General features: G+C 41.9%; 1 protein-coding gene across 5 annotated transcripts in view; it reads left to right on the top strand.

Annotated features, from left to right (window-relative positions):
• The first annotated feature begins 1,404 nt into the window (after nucleotides 1-1,404).
• The window catches only part of DERA (deoxyribose-phosphate aldolase), a 53,905-nt gene continuing 37,059 nt past the window's right edge, over nucleotides 1,405-18,250 (top strand). The window contains exons 1-5 of one of the 5 annotated variants that reach the window (XM_084498607.1): nucleotides 1,707-1,791; nucleotides 2,365-2,559; nucleotides 11,287-11,384; nucleotides 15,459-15,606; nucleotides 17,070-17,165. In XM_084498607.1, coding sequence (XP_084354733.1) covers nucleotides 15,540-15,606; nucleotides 17,070-17,165 — 163 coding nt within the window. In that variant the 5' untranslated portion in view covers nucleotides 1,707-1,791; nucleotides 2,365-2,559; nucleotides 11,287-11,384; nucleotides 15,459-15,539. Of the gene's footprint in view, nucleotides 1,463-1,492; nucleotides 1,792-2,364; nucleotides 2,560-4,400; nucleotides 4,492-11,286; nucleotides 11,385-15,458; nucleotides 15,607-17,069; nucleotides 17,166-18,250 lie in introns of those variants that run through there. The other 4 variants (XM_084498604.1, XM_084498606.1, XM_084498603.1 and 1 more) reach the window with 4 other exon arrangements.

Raw genomic sequence — 18,250 nt, 5'->3', positions numbered from 1 at the left:
GAAAATACTCTCACAGTGAGGGCAGTCAAACGCTGGGAAGGATGTAGAGGCTCCCTTCTTGAAGACACTGAAAACCCGACTGGATTTGGCCCTGATGAAGCTTTGCGTGCTCATGCGGGGGCCTACGATTCAGTAGGTCTCCAAAAGTCCCTTCCAGCTCCAAGTCTACTGTGGCGGAGGTGGAAACAGTAACATGGGGAATAATAAAGAATGATAAAATGAGTCTTGGTTTCTTAGTAAATTATGGTGTAATCAAAGGTGTGTTAGTTCAGTGACAACTCCAAAGATAACTTTGAAATATTTACTGAAATTTTATCTGAATGAGTACTCATCTGCTTTACAGCTAATAGTTTGATTTAGTCATCTCTTAATTCTGTTAAGGCTTATGATGATTCCAAATCTTGTGCTTCAACCCAGAAGCTTACTTTACCAGTTGAAAAGTGCATTTAAAACAAGGAGCTCTATCCCTGCTGTAGTGAAACTTCTTACAGAGAGTGGTCTTTGTGCTGTTTCAAGTAGGCTGCTCAGCACTTCAGAGGGAACTCTGGAACAGCATTCTCAAATCTAAGAGCTGTGACCCTTCACAGCTTTACAAGATGCTGTTGTAGTTGATGGTTTCTTTTCTAGCAGTGAATGAGTAGGGCTAAAGTTGCAAGATGTCTTGATACTGATAATGCTTTATACTTCTTTTTCCTGCATTTGCACTGATTCAAAGATCGAAGCCGTAATTCCTTTAAGTGGTATATTCTTTATTGCAGCGCTGGATGCACGGGGGATCTCTCCACCTATCGTGCATACCCAAAGCAAAAAGCAGTCTTGAATTTATACAATCAATCTATCAATATTCTACAAGCACCTATACATATGCATTACCTATCCCCGCCTTCCCTCGCTTCTCATGCTAATTAGCGTTTTGGCACCTTGCGCCTGCGTAGAGCCTTCCAAGAATTGTGGGCAGGGGTCTCTGGGAGGAAGACCCCGAGTCTTCCTCACAGTGTACTTTTCACCTTTGGTCAAGAATCTGCTGAATTGGCATGTTTCTTAATTGCGAGAGCTGGTTGTTGCCAATTCTTCCGTTTGTTGTATCTTTATAATGAATTCCAATGTCCAGTTTTGAGATTTATAGTCCTTACGTTTGTTTCTCTGTCCGTCTGCCGCTTCCTTATCATGAGTTTCAGTGTCTTGTTTCGAGATATACAGTCCATGTCTGGGGATTGTCCTTGCCTCCCCAATGCCTCCCCAATACCTCCTTAATCAGCACTGTTGCAACTGTAGGGGAAAACCGTAAAACTCGTGGTGTTGTCAGGGGCTTTGTTTCTAGATTTTCATTTTGCCAGGTGTTAACAGAAAGCTTTACGAAGTTGGTAAGTTTATATAGAGTATGTTCTGTAAGTGTTGGAGGAGCATGAACTGTACTTTGAACTCGGAGCTGGCCGGACTCCTTGTGGGGGCCGCTGTGCGGGTAACACAAAGCAAAGGGGCGGTGGTCTCGGTGCCCCGGCTGGGGGCTTGCCTAGGCACGGGTGGGCTTCGTGCCGGTGGCCCGGCCACCGGGGGCAGCGTGGCGGCATCTGCCTGCGCCTCTTAAAAAATGGGGGGCAGTCAGGCTTCCCCCCTCTGCTCCCCGGGCTCACCGCCTCGCCGGGGCAGGGCACGGCGCGGCCCGGAGCCGCCCGCCCGCTGTCCCCGCCGCTTCCTGCCGGTGCGGGGCGGGACCGGGGAGGCCTCAGGCGGGCTGGAGAGCCGCCGGTAGCGCGGGGATGGCGGCCAGAAACCCGGGCACCGAGCTGGGTAAGGGTCTGGGCCCGCGGGGAAGGCCGGGCCGGGGAGAGACAACGCGGGGCGGCGGCGGCCCGGCCTCGGGCCTCCCCAGCGGGAGTCTCCCCCCCCAGGCTGTGGGCTCCGTGGGGCTGCTTCCCGTCCCGGCTGCCTCCCGTCGCGTCTCGGGGGCTTCGAGGCTCCCCCTTATCCCCCCCAGCGGGAAGCGGGGCCCCGTGGCGGAGGGGCGCGGAGCAGCCGGGCTGTGCGCCCGGTGCCGGTCAGGCTTTCCGAGCACGCTTGTTTCAAGTGTACGAAAAGGTGGTGGTGGTTGCCCTCACGCAGCGCCCTGCTTGCCTGCCTGGAGGGGCTCGGGGCACAGCAGAGCCCGTGGGACGTGTGGACATGGCATGCAGTCGGGCTGGGTCCCCTCCTGTGCCCCTTCCAGGCTCTGACTGAGCGAAACCTTTTGTTGCTGTTGTTCTCTTCTCTCTTTCTCTCCCCCAAGAGTTTCAAAATACTTTTGATTTGAAACCCGGGACTTTGCCTTTCCATATTTGTCACTTGCTCTCTGGAGGCTGACCAGGCTTTTCCTGATGTTTGCAGGTGATCTTCGGTCCAGAAAGGTGGCAGTACCCCAGATAAGACAGAGATCCTCCAATAAAGGTTTCCTTGCCACTCCCCAGTTGGAACTTGTATTCTGCTGGCTGCTGAATACATCTTCTTGGGAAAGGGAAGTGGCCCTGGCTCTCTGACTTCTCCGTGTAGCTAAACCCAACTGCAGTGGTGGAGTGAGTTGAGGTGACTGGCCCCTTTACGGCCACCTGGAAGGGTGTGATAACTTGGTCAGTGGCAGGAGATGTAAATTAAGTGGAGGAGATACAGGGGCGGTGTTGTGGAAGCAGAGGAAGAGGAGATCTCAATCAGCGCAAGCAGAGTGCAGGAGGCCGTGCAGCACAGGGTCATGGGGTTGTACTCCTCTCTCTAGCACAAGGGCAGGCGTTTTTACAGAGTTAGTGTGCAGTTTGAATGATTAACCTGTGGACAAGTTGAAGCTAACTCTGTTTTCATTGTCTGCAGTGACTGATGTGCAGCTCCTACAAGTGAGCTCTCATGTTGCTCTCTGATGTCCTTATCCTTAGGCTGCTTAAGTTTCTTTCAAGCATAACCATCTGAACATTATATTTTTTGCTGACACAAATGTGTTAATAATGCAGTGGCAAAACTTCTGTCTGTGTTACAAAAAAAAAGCATGCAATTTTGCACATGCGCTCCAGCTATTGTAAACTAGACATGTGTTGTACTTCTTACAGTAAATTTAGTCCTACAGTTAATTACCTTCATGTGCAGGAACTCCATAAACTTGAATCTAAAGTCAGTTCAGTTTTATTAAACAGTTGTCATCCAAGCGAGAGGAGTAGTCGTAAGGAAGACAATGCTGCCAAGTATGAAATCACTGGTAGAGACAGGTGACCTCGATATCTTTTGGCTGGATCTTGCTGTACAACCATAGGGAAAAGAAAAGAAAAAGTACTCAGTGTACAACTAACCAGCAAAGCATAGTCTTTAGTTTATGCACCCACTAAAATAATCTTTGATTTTTGTAATCTTTCCATGTATTTTTTGTAATTTTCTCTTCCTGTAATGCCACTGCCCAAGAGATAGGGTTAACTTGTGTGCAAGATTAAGGGAGAACACGGTGGGATGAATGTCTTCAGGGCTGCACTACACGGCCTATTCCAGTTGCAATTTATTCACCTGGGAAGGCCACTGCCCCCAGTTTATCCACAGGTACTTGTTGCCATCCCCTCCCAGTGATTTCTTTAAATCAGCTGTGGTCAAAATAACCCAGGTTGGAGGTGCAGGGTGTTGCCTTGCAGGGGGTGTTTCTAACTGCTTGCTGACTTATGCTGGCACTTCAAGGGAGAAAATCTCCCTGCCATTTAGTCTCCAAGTAAATACACATCTGAAATACTTTAGTACTATTATCTTAAGTAAGTTGCTGTATTGTATTTTAAGTGTAGTACCTTCACTGGTAACAGGAGTCAAAAGCGGTGTGTTAAGCCCTTGCCTTTATCTTTCATGGTTGCTAGCTATACACGCTGCTTCTGTGACTTTACATGTTAGCTTTTGAAGGTTTTGCCTGCTTGCAGCAGCAGCTCTAACAGTAATTCAAATGATTTGCTCCATATCTTGCAGAGCTTTCTGTAACATTATAGGTGTTTGCTAATAGGGACACCTAGTGGTAAAATATCTTTTACTTAAAAAATACTTTATTTCATTTGAATTATTTTCTGTGCTTCTGTTATTTCTTTGTTCAATACCTGATGTCATTATTTATGAAGTGTGTTTTGGATGCCACTGTTAGAGAGCATCTTATTTATTCACGAATGGCAAACTAAACTGTTCTTAAATCATTGCATATAATGCTTCCCCATGTGAATTTTTTCCAGTAAAATAAATACATTTTTGTAAAAAGCCTTAATTAATCCTTTCTTTCTTCGTATCACTGTTCCTCAGTAGAAGTAGGAGTTTACTTGTTAAAAAGAATAGGTACATCTGAAGCAGATAAAGGCACAGATTTGAATGAACTAGTCAGAGGATCACTAGTCTAATGTACTGGCATTTCTGATATATTTTCAGTGAGGCAATCATATAAAGAAGGTGGATAAGAACTTTTGCAAGTTTGTCATTCCACAGGGACTGTCTGCGGAAGCATTCTTTTATACTCAGGTATGTCGTGATGACTATGAGGGCTGAAAGGAATCTGCCTCTCCTGTTCTGCTCTTAAGGGCACTTGAGTATAATGGACCAGGTGCTTTGTACTTTATCACTTTTCAGAAAAGCATCAGATGCAACTTTTTAATGCCACTTCAGAACAAAATAGTGAGAAACGTAAATGAGCATTTGCTTTGTAGTGTAAGCTAAGTAGTGTACTCCTTGGGTTTAACTGCAGGGATGTAGGCATCTGCCACATGTTTTTTCTGTTCCCTTCAGATGTAATTTTGATGCAGCAGCTTCAGAAGTCATGGAGAAAGATGTCCCATAACCTTGGGTAGAGGCAGAAAATGACAATTAGGACGTTTAAAGCTCAGCAGATAATGCATCTTGTGCATCCTGAACTTGTGCCTAGGTACAAATTTTCCTTGGGGCAGCTCAGCAGGGAATGGCCTGAACAATGACCCAAGGTCATGTGGCAGATCAACAGTGGAATTGATTGCCAGTTGAAAAAAATACAGTTTTGCAATTTATTTTATTATAAGGGGTGAGTCAAGCTTGACCAACCTAATTGACTTCTATAGTAAAATGACTGGTTATGTTGACAAGGGGAGAGCAGTGGATGTCATTTATTTCAACTTTATCAAGGCTTTTGAAGCTATCTCTTGCAAAATTATTGTATCCAAGTTGGGGCATTTGGGTAGGTAGATACCTGAATGGGTAAAAACCTTTGAGGCTGGTACTAGGTAGAGTGATACAGGTGTTTCACCAGGTGCCCATCTTGTTTAACCTTTTTTCAGTAACCTAGAGGAGGTGAGAGACTTGGTGCTTATAAAGATTGTAGACGTCACTAAATTGACAAGCTGGCACAAGTTCAGCAGAGGGCTGCCAAGACAGCTTGGGCCTGGAGCACCTGCCCTGTGAGGAGAGGCTGAGGGAGCTGGGTTGAGTTAAGCTGGTGAGGAGGTGGCTTCAGGGGTACTAACAACAGCCTGCTCATCCCTGTTGAGAGGGCATCAAGAAAGCAGAGACAGGCTCTTGGCTTGCGTGATGAGATGAAGTAAGACAACAGACTTGTCCTCAGACAGAGAAGTTCAGACTGGATATGAAGAAAAACTTCATGCAGGACAGTCAGGCAGTGGGGCAGGTTGCCCAGAGTCTGTGCAGTCTCCATCCTCGGGGGCTCTCAAAACGCCATTGGATAAAGTCCTGAGAAACATGGTCTGAGCTCAGATTTGGCCCTGCTGTGAGCAGGAGGTTGGATGAAAGACTGGATGATAGAGACCACCCAGCCCAAATCATTCTTTGATTATTTTTTGTTGTGTGTGTATATACACACACACACACATATATATTTGAATAATGAATAATTTATTACACTTGTTTTGCCAAGTATGTTCTTGGACTATTAAAAAAAAAATCTATCCATGTTGCTCAGTCCCTCTAGATGAAGGGCCCAGAAATATATTTGTTATGTTTAAATTGATATTTTTAATTATAGTTGGTATTTCTGAGCCATTTACATATGAGAGCTAGCCCGATGGTAGGTGGCATTTAGATAATGAAGCATTGCATCCCTTTTCAAGACAGCATAATTCTGTTCTAATATATTAATAGCTGGTTTTAGCCTGTACAGTGGTTCTGTTCCTTCACTGTTTCCTCTCTAACACTGAATCTGCTAGACAGCTGTAATTTGAAAGAAAGATAGATATCTCAGAAATATCTAAATCACTGGGCAGAATGACCAAAGTAGTTGCTCTGAGTGAAAGGCAGGCACAGCTCAGCAATTATGTGGCTTCTCGTTACAACTTTTTTTTTTTTTTCTCGGCTTTATCCAAGTAATAATGTCCCATCTTACTGCATAGTCATAAGGACCAGAACAGGACAGCTGGGCTACTGGGGTAAGGAGAGGTCTTCATAGGCAGGGTGGAAGCAGAAGACTGAGATCTGCAGGAAAGCAAGCTCCCACTGTTCTGCAGCTCGTGGAGCTGCCAACCTTCTGAGAAAAGGCTCATCAGCAGTTTTCAAAGTGCTTTGGAGGATGCTGTGAGCCATTTCATCTGATCCATAGCCAAGATGATATGATCTTACCAATGTCGCGAGCCAGTAGAGCTTATTTCTAGTTCAGAGCTCGTGCCTTGGTGTCCTCCTTTGTGTACCTGAATGCTGATGACTTGCAGACTGAACTTCTCCCATATAAGAAGGACCTGTCTGAAAATAACATCGGTCTCTGGCAAGAGTTACTATGGGAAAGTGATTTCAGCTTCTATGTCAAAGAAGCTGAAAACCCCCCAAGCCCTAAACAGCTTATTTGGTAACAAATCTGTTGTATAATGTGACCTGATCCTGGATTTTTTTCTCTCTCTTCAGTGTTTTTCTTAGACTTTGCATGGCCAGCTGGATTCAGCCCATGTTCAACTGAATACCTCATTTCTCCACTGAAGGTTCAGGACACAGTTTCACATTAGCTTCTCCAGAAATAATAGCTTTCATCACTTTCCTTACCCATTTTATCATGTGTTCATGGTAAGAGCAGGAGCACACATGCTGTTTCTGGCACAGAAAAGGAAATAAACAGTTGGGGGGGCAGCTTCTTTTGGGGACAGCACTGCTTTGAAATGCTTGTGAAACTACAGCCTCAGGCATTCTTTAGCTTTCTGTTTCGCCATCTGAAGGGTAACAGCTACACGTTTTCCAAAGCTTCTGAAAAGCTTAGTCTTTTTTTTTTTTTTTTTCTTTCCATGAGGAATGTGTTAGATATCTTAGATATTTATGTAATTATACTAATGAAGTGGTTTTATTTATTGTTTTCTGAGGAAATGCTTGGTATTTTTGGAGTCATGTTCTTCAAAGGGAGGAGATGAATTTCCTGTTAAGATGTTGAATATGATTTTTTCAAATGTCTTCAGAGGAAAAAGTAAACTTGAAGAGTGATTACAGAATATTGGCTAATTAGCTATAGTGTAACTGCTTTAATTACTTTTATCCCTGAAGCCACATGACTGTGCAGATGACTAGCAGATGACTTATTTAAAAAAAAAAAAAAAAAAGACGTGTTCACACTGCAAGGTTAATGAGCCTAATTAAATATAGTTTTTCTTAGCCAGATACTAAATCATAAAGCTTGGGGGAGTGGAGGAGGGGCAGAATCCAAAGGCGGTCAGTTCTATTTCAAATAATGGTTTTATTCTGATTTTTTTTAATTGAAAAAAAAAGCTGGCGTTGTAAGTGATTTTTCTGAATAGAGACACTTATATTTAAAAATCTAGTGAGGTCTCACACAGCAAACTTTGAAAATCTATTTAGAGACAATTACACTGAGACATACTTGTTTTCAGTTGCCCGCTGCTTTAATTAATGGAGAAGTGGGCTTGAATAAAAGATCTGTGTCAGATAGGAGTCTCCATCTGCTGCTGCATATTACTAGAACCTTTGTCCTTCTTTGCCTTGCATTCTTTTTATTACAGCGTTTTTATTTCTCTTTGTAAGTTGCCTAACATTTTGCATGGAGTTCTGATATTCTTTTTTTTAAGCTTTTTATTTTTTTTAAGCTGTGCACAGTTTAATGTCCCACATTCAAAAAAGACTCAGGCGTCCAAATTCTGTGGTCTTTCAAGGAAACGAAAATCTCAGACACAAAAATTAGATTGGGTTACCGTGTGTCAGCTACCTTCATGACTGGTCTCGAGATATTAAAAACAGAAGGTAAAATGTATTGCATGGTGAGACCGAAGGGTTTAAGCCAGTGTCTTTCATTGTACTGCACAGAACCGAGTGTGCATATTGCTGATGAGCTGGCATATGGTGACTTTCTCATGTGATTTCCCACTCTGAGGAGATCAGGTAAAACTAAATTTTACATATGGGGCTTTTTGGTTCTGAACAGAGGTTTTGTTTGTTTGTTTGTTTTGTTTTGTTTTTTTAATGGACCATAAGAATAAGCATATCATCTTTCAGGTACCCACTCCTTTAAAAGCAGCAATGGGTGAATATGAGTTAACAAATTAGTGGCTTATTTCACTTCCACTATTCTTCCACCTCTTTTTTCACATTGATTGTGAATTTCTTAAACATTACTTCTCCCACCACTGCCCGAAAAGCATTACCCTCGATTATTTCCTTTAACCTAATCTAATGTGCAGGACTTCATTTCTTGCACAGATTTCTCAGACCTTCTGAGAAGCTATGCCCAAAGGTCAGGTAGGGCCAGATATAGTAATGGTATGTCTCTAGTAGTCCAGCACAAGATATATTAGATTAAATCCTATCCAAATAATAAGTAACAAAGTGTTAACCTCCCCATGGAGGCAACTGCTGTTCTATCACTTAAAATCAGGTTTATGCTCCAGTAGCCAAGAGGTTGAAAATTTTCCATATTTAACAAAGTGGATGCTGTCTTCGTATTCTTCCAAACTCTTGTGTATAAGGTAGCTTTTAGAGTAAGTCTGATTTCTTGGCTGTCTTCCGTAAGGTAGAAAGAATGGGTTAGAGTAGATTAACTGAAGCTTCTGGATCCTTATTAGAGAGTTAGAAACTGAGTTTCTCATGTAAACTGGCTTCTTTGACTTTATCATATTTTCCAAAGGAGCTGAAAGATCATGTATGCTCAGGAGAGTTCAAAAGTTACCATGACAAATTGGAATATGGTTAAATGATTTCACCTGAACACTTGGCACACAGTAGGAGAATCACTACACAGAGTTTGTGTTTCCTTTATTTGTCTGTGTATTCATTTATATTTTCCAATGGGCTTTGGCAAGTATCGCCTATGGTGGCCCCATGGGAAGAGTTTTATGTTCTCTGCTGATCACCCAGGAGACTTGACCTTAAAGCAACTGCAGAAGATGTAGCTTACATTTCAGCTGTCCGTGTTTGTGGTTTACATTTATTGACATTCATAAAGAAGGAACAATCTAGCCGTAAGTATTGTAGCTATAGCTCTTCTCGGCTGCATTCTATGTGCCAGATGAGCTGCTTGCATTTGAGACAATGAATTAGCCTGTGGCTTTTCAAACGGAGAGAGTTAATGAGGGTTTGTTGTTACAGAGGTTTGTAACTTCGCTAGCTCCTCCTTTTTCACCATACAATGACTGATACTAGAAATCCTAAAATTCCTTCTTTTGTTTACTTCCTCTGGTCAACATTTTGACCCTGCCTGCAGGTACGGCTTATGTTATTACTTATAGGTGGTAATAGAAAAGCAGTCGCAAGGTGACTTATAGAACAAGGCTTAGTCCAATTTTTTCATGCCTTTGTCCTGCATTTCAACTGAGTCATCTCTACTGTAAATTGGTTTCTCCAGTGTTTTCTGTAAGTCCCATTAGGAAAACAAGCTTGTATTTACACATATTTTGGCTGGTGTATTAGTCCTGCACTTTTATATGTTACTAAAACTAAAAATTATGAAGAAAAAACTCAGGACAAGATTTCTGTATGAAATTAATGATTTTGACTAACTGCTTTTTTTTTTTTTTTTTTTTTTTTTAATGCAAGCTTAATACAGCAAGAAAGAATACTCCCAGAGATGAGAAGTACTTAATAAATTAATTGATTGATTAATAATTAATCAATTACCCAGAATTATTATCTCTTAATATCTGAACAGGTGTCCATATACAGTCCTTAACTGGTGATGGTAATCGATGATTGCCACTGATGGGGTTGATTTATTGACGGTTAGTGGTTGATGATCGTTAATATTGTCTTCAGAGTATATTCATAGTTTTGTTATATGAATAATATTTAGAAGAATTAATTATGTTTTGGAATATGGGAGATTTTAAAGATGTTTCATTTTCCTTTACCTGTATCCTTCTGTGAGCAGGAGGATTTGAGTGTGTTTATTAACATTCAAATTTGCACCTCTAGTTTATCATACTAAGCAGAAATTTCAAGATGCAAGGCCCTGAACTATCAATTCTCCATTATCAGTTACCCTTCATTAAGAGGTAACCATTTTTTAGTGCTTCTGGTTTTGGACAGTTTCATTATTATGTAAATGTTGAGCATCCACTTTTCTGTGACTTGGTTATTGTTTATGGATTCTGAAACTCATTGAAATTGTGAGCCAGACTGTCTGCAGTGGGCATCTGAAGAAATTCACAGATGGAAGATGGGGAAACAAGTCCCCTGGGGTGCTTGGCAAGGTGAACACTTCTGAGGCAGGCATACATCTCAGCAGCTTCCAGGCAGATAGATATGCTGCCCAGGAATTCTCTACATTTGGAGACTTGTAGCTAGCCAGCTCCTAGTAGCAAATTCAGTGAAAGTAGCTCTAGACAAAAACAACCTAAATGCATTATTACACAGAGGTCTGTACAGAGTTTTTGGTGCCATGTGGGATAGAGATCCTATAATCAAAGGTACACACACACACAATGCCATTGGATCCTGGTTGCAGGCAGAGAAGCAAAGGATTGAATAAATGTTACCGTACTCTGGAATCAAGAAGTAAATTAGCAAGCAATGGGAGAAGGCTGTTTGGTGTGTTCTTGTCTACTATGTGTGTAATAAACTTCACAGTTCAGGACTGGAAACATAGCATCTCTCACCAGCTTTAAGTTAATTAAGTTTTAACAGCAAAGAAAACATGCTGTGTGAAACATCCAGTTCACAGATCCCCTGACTGAAGTTAGTAGTATGATGTTTTGGACGGTGAGAAGTGTGCAAACCCTTTAAAGGATATGAAAGCACAACGTGCTCTTCAGAGGACACAAACAAAGCTACAACTTTCATCCAAATTCCCACGCGGTACATTAAATAACACAGAAATAGATGAGAGACTTTTTTTTCTTTTTCCTCCCACCCCAGAACTTGGCTGGATCTCAAAAGTATATGTGAACCAACCTGCAGTTGTGAGGCATGCAGAACAAATTCAGAAATGGAGAACTGTGAAAGGTAATTGGCAAGTAAGTGCTCTTTTTATGCATTCTGTTCCTGTATTTTTAAAGCAGTCACTCTCCCTCTCTAGGCTGCAATATTGAATTTTGCTCAAGATGCATGTAAACTTAAAAGATGTGCTTGTCCGTGTCTTATTTTAATAATTTGTATTTGATGATGATGGGATGGAATAAGGTGACGCGTTTATCCAAACAAGTTAAAAACCTTATAACTCATGAGTGGCAAAACCGCAAATGAATTTCAGTCATCTTTATTCATGAGTGGATTAAATTGTATATTACTATCCCACCACATTTATTCTGTTTCCCAGACAGACTTCCTTGCACACAGCCTTCTTATTTTTTAATTTTAAAGCTGTAAGATATGGTCGTGGTCCCTGTCAAGTTTGACCTACCTGGATGATTGTTGTTTACTTAAACATGCCCAACATGTGTGATTTCTTTGCTTACATACTGCTTGCCTAAAACTCAAAAATCCTAACTGGCTATGAGACTTGGAAGGGGGGTGGTGGTGGTGGTGAAAGGCAGGGAGAAAAAGAAGAAAAGAGGCCACGTACATTATGGGGGCTGACTTCTCAACTGCTAAGATACGGTAAACAATCAGTTATTGTCCATCTTACTATAAAATACATTCATGCACGTAAGCGACTTGTAAAGCCAGTGGTGCAAATTAACTTTTGTACAAGGCTGTCTTGTATTCATTGAACACACGTTTAGAGGGGCTTGGCAGTTACCGTCAGCCTCTGCTGCCCTGCTGGCAGAAATGACAGATACTGACCTGGTGCATGTTTTGGCTTCTTCAATTCATAGATGGGAATCAAAATGCAAAACTGTCAGTTCAGCAAGGTAAGCAAATGCTGCCAAGCAGAGCATGTAAGGCATGGCCACGTGCTGGCTTCTGCCGCCTTAGTGACAGCTCTGGCAGGCAGCGTTGGATGCAGGAGTGCCATAAGCACTTTGGCAGTGTTCAGCCAAAGGCAGAGGCTGAGAAATGCCATGGAGTAGACCCAGAGCTCCCAGTGAGCTCTCAGCTGTGGGGCTGTAACTAGTGTCCAAAGGACAAGCTGATTCCAGGTTCACCAAACAACTGTGCTGCAAGCAGAACAAACAAGGAGAAATATTGATAATGCCACTCATTAGAACAAAGCAAGAATCACTTAATCATACCTATTTTTTCAAGAAAATCCTCAAAATAGTTGACATTCTGAGCTTAGTGTGTCAGGCAGCCATTCTGGGTTGGCCGAAGCTACCTTCAGGATGAGCACAAATCTTGTAGACCATGGTTCGGTGACAATTTGAGGGAACTGCGTAAGATCCTACTATAAGTTGCTAGCGAGTAACTTCCTGCCTATTAGATGAACCTGGAAGTCTGTGCTTTGAACGTTATGAGTAAATAAAAAGATAGACATAAGCTACTAAAGATTGGAGATTAGCTCAGCATTTCCTGAGTTTCCTACTTGATACTAAACTTAGCAATTCAGTGTTTCTGAGTTTGGACATTATACTGTCAGTGAGAAGATCCAGAAGGTATTCTGTAACCTTGGCTATCTTCAGATACTGCATTTTAAGATACATGTTTTAAAAATCCCTTTAAAAAAATGAAGTTCATACTAGTTCATGGAACTCCCGTGCTACACCTGTCTTAATGACTTTATGATTTATGTCATGATAGATGAGACAAAAAATCCTTTGAATGAAGGATAAAAGCATCCAAGGAAGAGATACTTTAAACCATTTAAAGTGAAAAACATTTCTAAAGTATTATAGGGGAAAAGTAGAAATCACTTAGAAACAAGCAGTCAAGCTTAGACTAACAGAGGCCAGTAACAGCTCATTACTCATTCTACTAACCCTAAAGCAGCTTTTGGTGTAATACTGTCGTGGTTCTGCTCGAGTGGGCAGCCGAGCTCCACCACAGCCGCTCTCTCACTCCCCCTCCTCAAAGAGGAATGGGGAGAAAATATGTAAAAAAGGGCTCAAGGATTGAGATAAGGACGAGAAAATCACGCAATAATTATTGTAACGGGCAAAACAGACTTGGCATAAGGAGATGGTAAGATTTATTGCCTACAACTAACAAGCAAGAGAAGTGAGAAAACAAAGGAAAAAAGCAAACCAAAAGCACCTTCCCGCCATCCACCCTCTTCCACCTCCTCCCCCCGAGCGGCACAGGGGAACGGGGGAATGGGGGTTATGGTCAGTCTACAGCACTTCTTCTCTGCCGCTCCTTCTCGGTCACTCTTGTCCCCAGTGCTGTGGGGTCCCACCCACGGGATGCAGTCCTTGATGAACTGATCCGGCGTGGGCTTCCCACAGGCAGTAGCTCTTCCAGAACTGCTCCAGATATGGGTCTGTACCACGGGGTCCATCCCTGAGGAGCAAACTGCTCCAACCTGGCTCCCCTACGGGCAGCGGCTCCTGCCGGGTCACCTGCTCCTGCGTGGGCTCCTCTCCACGGGCTACAGGTCCGGCCTGGAATCTGCTCCGGCAGGGGTCTTCCACAGGCGGCAGCCTCCGTCGGTAAAGGGCCACCTGCTCCACCGTGGTCTCCTCCACGGGCTGCAGCGTGGAACCCTGCTCCACCGTGGTACTCCATGGGCTGCAGGGGGACATCCTGCTTCACCATGGTCCTCACCACAGGCCGCAGGGGACTTCTGCTCTGGCGCCTGGAGCACCTCTCCCCCTCCCTCTACACTGACCTTGGCACCTGCAGGCTGTTTCTCACTCCCTTGACTCTCCTGGCTGCTGTCTGGCGCAGCGTTTTTTTCCCTGTCTTAAATATGCTCTCACAGAGGCGCAAACAACATCGCTTATTGGCTCAGATCTGGAAAACAATGGGGCCCTTCCCAAACATGGGGCAGCTTCTAGATCTTTCTCACAGAAACCACCCCTATAGCCCCCTGCTACCAAAACCTTGCCACGTAAACCCACTACAAATACTTACTACAAGTTTAGAAAGGAGACTCCCATTAGCAAAGTGGCACAGGTCTGTAGGCTGGCCTGCCTCTTAAGATTTGCGGAGTAATACCTCCATGCAGAAGCAAGAAGTTTTGCTGCAGATATTGACAAATCATGTCATACAGCAGAATGGTCAGGGAGGCATTGCCTGTGATATTGCTGTATAGATTTTGCTACTGCAACCTCTCCCCTTGTTGAACAAGTGCCAACCAAAAGATGTCTACTTTTAGTGAAGCTATTACTGTAAATGAGAATTTACTGGAAGACCTTTAACAAATACTTCAAAACAATGTTTCAAGTTCAATTTTTGTTCAACAACAAAGCTTGAAAATTTTTTGGTTTTGCTTTTGTTCAGTGCTCTGATCAATACGTCTTTTAATATTCTGTTGCATTTTCAACTAAATGCTGCCTTAGCCCTGTAATTTAGCTCTTATGCTGTTTTTTTTTTTTTTTTTTTCCAAATAATTACAATTTATATATATTTTATCTCAGATTCACATAACAGAAAGTGGAAATATCTGGTGTATAGATCCTGTTTTAAGAAACATGGGTTCTTACCTCCCATTGCTTCCATGTTTCACTCTCACAGCAGAACAGACATAAAAATGTGCAAGTGTACAAATTGCTGACATGTACACTCATCTGGTTATTTGTGTTTGCAAACCTGTGCTGCTTCTTAAGCACATGTGTAATTTACCATGCATACCAGCTTTAAAGATACAGGCGAACTGCATAGCATGGAACATACTGAAACAGTAAGGTTGTTCACATAGGTGATGGTTTTGTCTTTGTTTTAGAGAATTAGATTTGAAACTAAATGTTTTTTGTCCAGTTAAAAATGTTGTATGATTCTTAGAGTCCTGTTAGGTAGTTAGCTTTTACACCAAAAAAGCTGACTTCTGATTCCAAATCCTTTCTGTACTATTAGATATTGCTTAAGACATGAAAATTTCTGCCATCCCTGTCTGTCATAAACCATTCTTTGCACATCCTCCATATTACATGCCATACGTTTCCTGATTCTTAGAGTGAGAGCTAGGCTTTGGATTCCTGGATCCTTTAAGTCAGTTTGGCTTTGGAAGCATAAACTGAGATACTGTATTCCTTCCTTCGCTCTCTTTGCAGGCTGCTTGGCTGCTGAAAGCTGTCACATGTATAGACCTTACCACTCTCTCAGGTGACGATACTCCTTCAAATGTTCACAGAATGTGTTTCAAAGCTAAGCATCCCATCAGAGAGGATCTGCTGAAAGCCATGGGTATGCATGATAAAGGTATGGTCATTTTTGTTCTGTTTGTAGAAAAACTGTCTATTTCCTTGATATTTTTTTAAATTTTCAGTAAAGCATGGAGTCAGGGAAACACTTTAAGTTATGGTACATAATGAGCAAATTTGATTTTGAAGCTGTAAGTGGTATAACTTCAGTGTATGTGTTTTAATAACAGTGCATTAAGGTGTAACTAATTGAATATTCCATTAATCTGCTGATGTCCTTTCTAAACTGGAGAAGGGAGGATGTTCATGTGACTTTGGATTTCACACTTAGATGATGTTGCTCTGTGTTACTACCAAGTTTGCAAGTCTGCTACTCTGCCTGTTGGAAAAGATGCATTCCACTCTTGTAAGCATGTTATTTCTCCTTCAGAAAGTATTATCTGTTACCTGCTTGTTTGAGTAATTATGATAGGAGACATCTTTGCAGCCCAGTCTGCTTTAAGGAATCAGTCCTTCAGTGAGTGTATGTGGTTGTGTGTGTATCATGTATACATGATATGTATGTGGTTGTGTGTGTACCATGTATACACACACAAAATTCCCAGCTAAGTCAACAGAGTTGAAAGGAAAGAAGACAGCCCTTACAAACTAGTGGTAAAGCTTTCACTGACATTACTCAAGCAGGCTCTGTCTGAAGTTCGAATGTTACACCCAAGATTGAACCCAATACAAATTCAGAGCAAACGAAGACTCAATAGAAAACCACTTTAAATCTGAGTAGAATTTTTCCAGATACAATCACCGGTGTGTCAGCAAATGCTGTTTGACTTTTGTCCTGCTATGTTGGCCTTATGATGATCTAGCAAAAAGAATGAACTTGGTGACATGCACGGCATGCTTCTACTATTGAAATATTTCAGTTGTTTTATGTGGGCCTTTGTCCACCAATTAGAGTCATATGGTATAAAACCAAAATGGGAGATCAGATGTCTGGTTTCTAGCCATATATGTGAAATATCAAAGATAGGCTATCTAGATTTATGGACTCTTCAGATGGCTGAAATATTTAATATGAGACCAATTATCTAAGACTTTGAAAGAATAGCATTTTAACTAAAAATGCAGTAGAACTGCGTTAACATAAAGACTGCTCAGTTGCTGCTGGGTCAACAGGTAAGAATGGAGCTTGGCAACAGTTTCTCTCATAGTATCCTATTGACTGAGAATGTCTTTACTGTATGGCATTAAACAGTGAACCTGTCAATAAAAATCTTGTAGCTTGAACTCCTGCTAATGCAAACTTATTCCCAAGGTCACGTGAAGAAACATGAATGTGGTAACGATATGCAGAATCACCTGAACTGCATGAACAATAAAACAGATATCCCTAGTGTAGATGCTTAAGGTCCTCATGAAAATACAAAAGTAGGAGATGCAAACAATACACATGTGCTTGTTATATGGATTGCACTAGAGAAGGTGGAAATGCACATATGAAGAAGTGAACTGTGTCTCTTGCAGGTATTACCGTTGCAGCAGTTTGTGTATATCCTGCAAGGGTCGCTGATGCTGTTAATTCCTTAAAGGCTGCTGGTTGCAACATACCAGTAGCTTCAGGTAAGTTTTATTTTAAAATTGAAAATTAAATCTTTCTATGCTATAAAATATGTAGAAAAATCTGGAAGTTTCTATTTGCTTTTTCTCCAGAGAGTAAGGTGGAAGTTAGGTGGAAGGAAAGGAACAGAGAGAAGGATTTGCTTCTGGTAGTTGTTATCTTTTGTTTTGCTTCAACTTCAAGCATATCAGGAATGCCAAGTCTGTTTTGCTGGAAGTTTGTCAGAAAGGCCCTTAAGATACAGAATCATAGAATCACAGAATGGTTTGGGTTGGAAGGAACCTTAAAGATCATCTGGTTCCAACCCCCCTGTCATGGGGAGGGACACCTTCCATTAGACCAGGTTGCTCAAAGCCCTATCCAACCTTGGAACTTCCAGGGATGGGGCATCCACAGCTTCTCGGGGCAGCTTGTTCCCTGACAGTGTTCCCCTCGCCTGAACAAAAGAAATTGAGATAGTGTGCTGAACAAAGAATCAGTAGACAATAAGTAACTGCTAATAATAATAGAACTACAGTAATCATTTTGGGAGTTCTAATGCAAGTTTTGGGTTGTGTGATTTGTTTTGTTTCCCCCATCATTTTTTTTTTTTTTTTTTGCTTTTAAGTGTAATACTACAAGCTGAATTCAGTGAAGCTGTGTGAAGAGGCAAGGGTTATTGCTTGCTGAGCAGCCTGCAGGTTCAGGACTTGTACTCATAAATCTAATAGAACCAGTTCTTCTCCAGTCACCACATGAGAGACAAGTCCTGAATCTACAATAAGCAAGAAATAGGATCACAGAATTATGCATGTAGGAAAGGAGCTCTGGGTGTCATCTAGTCCAGCCTCCTGCTCAAAGCAGGGGTTAACTTTGAAGTTAGATCAGGTGTTTTATGCTAAGATCCATGTTTTCTGTGCTTTCTTTTCGTTTTTTCATTGTGTAGAGAAAAATAAATACCATGTCTATTTGTGTCAGAGAGAATCTCTGACAGCCGTTGTTTCTTGCATTTCCAAATTGACTTTAGATTTTATACTTAAACATCATAAAGGAAATCCTAAGTAGGCCACATTAAAAAGTTTTTACCATATTGTGATTTAGCTGTTAA

This window comes from Aythya ferina (genome assembly GCF_964211825.1).
Source record: "Aythya ferina genome assembly, chromosome: 1".
Lineage (NCBI taxonomy): Eukaryota > Metazoa > Chordata > Aves > Anseriformes > Anatidae > Aythya > Aythya ferina.
This window is presented reverse-complemented; position numbering and strand designations above follow the sequence as displayed.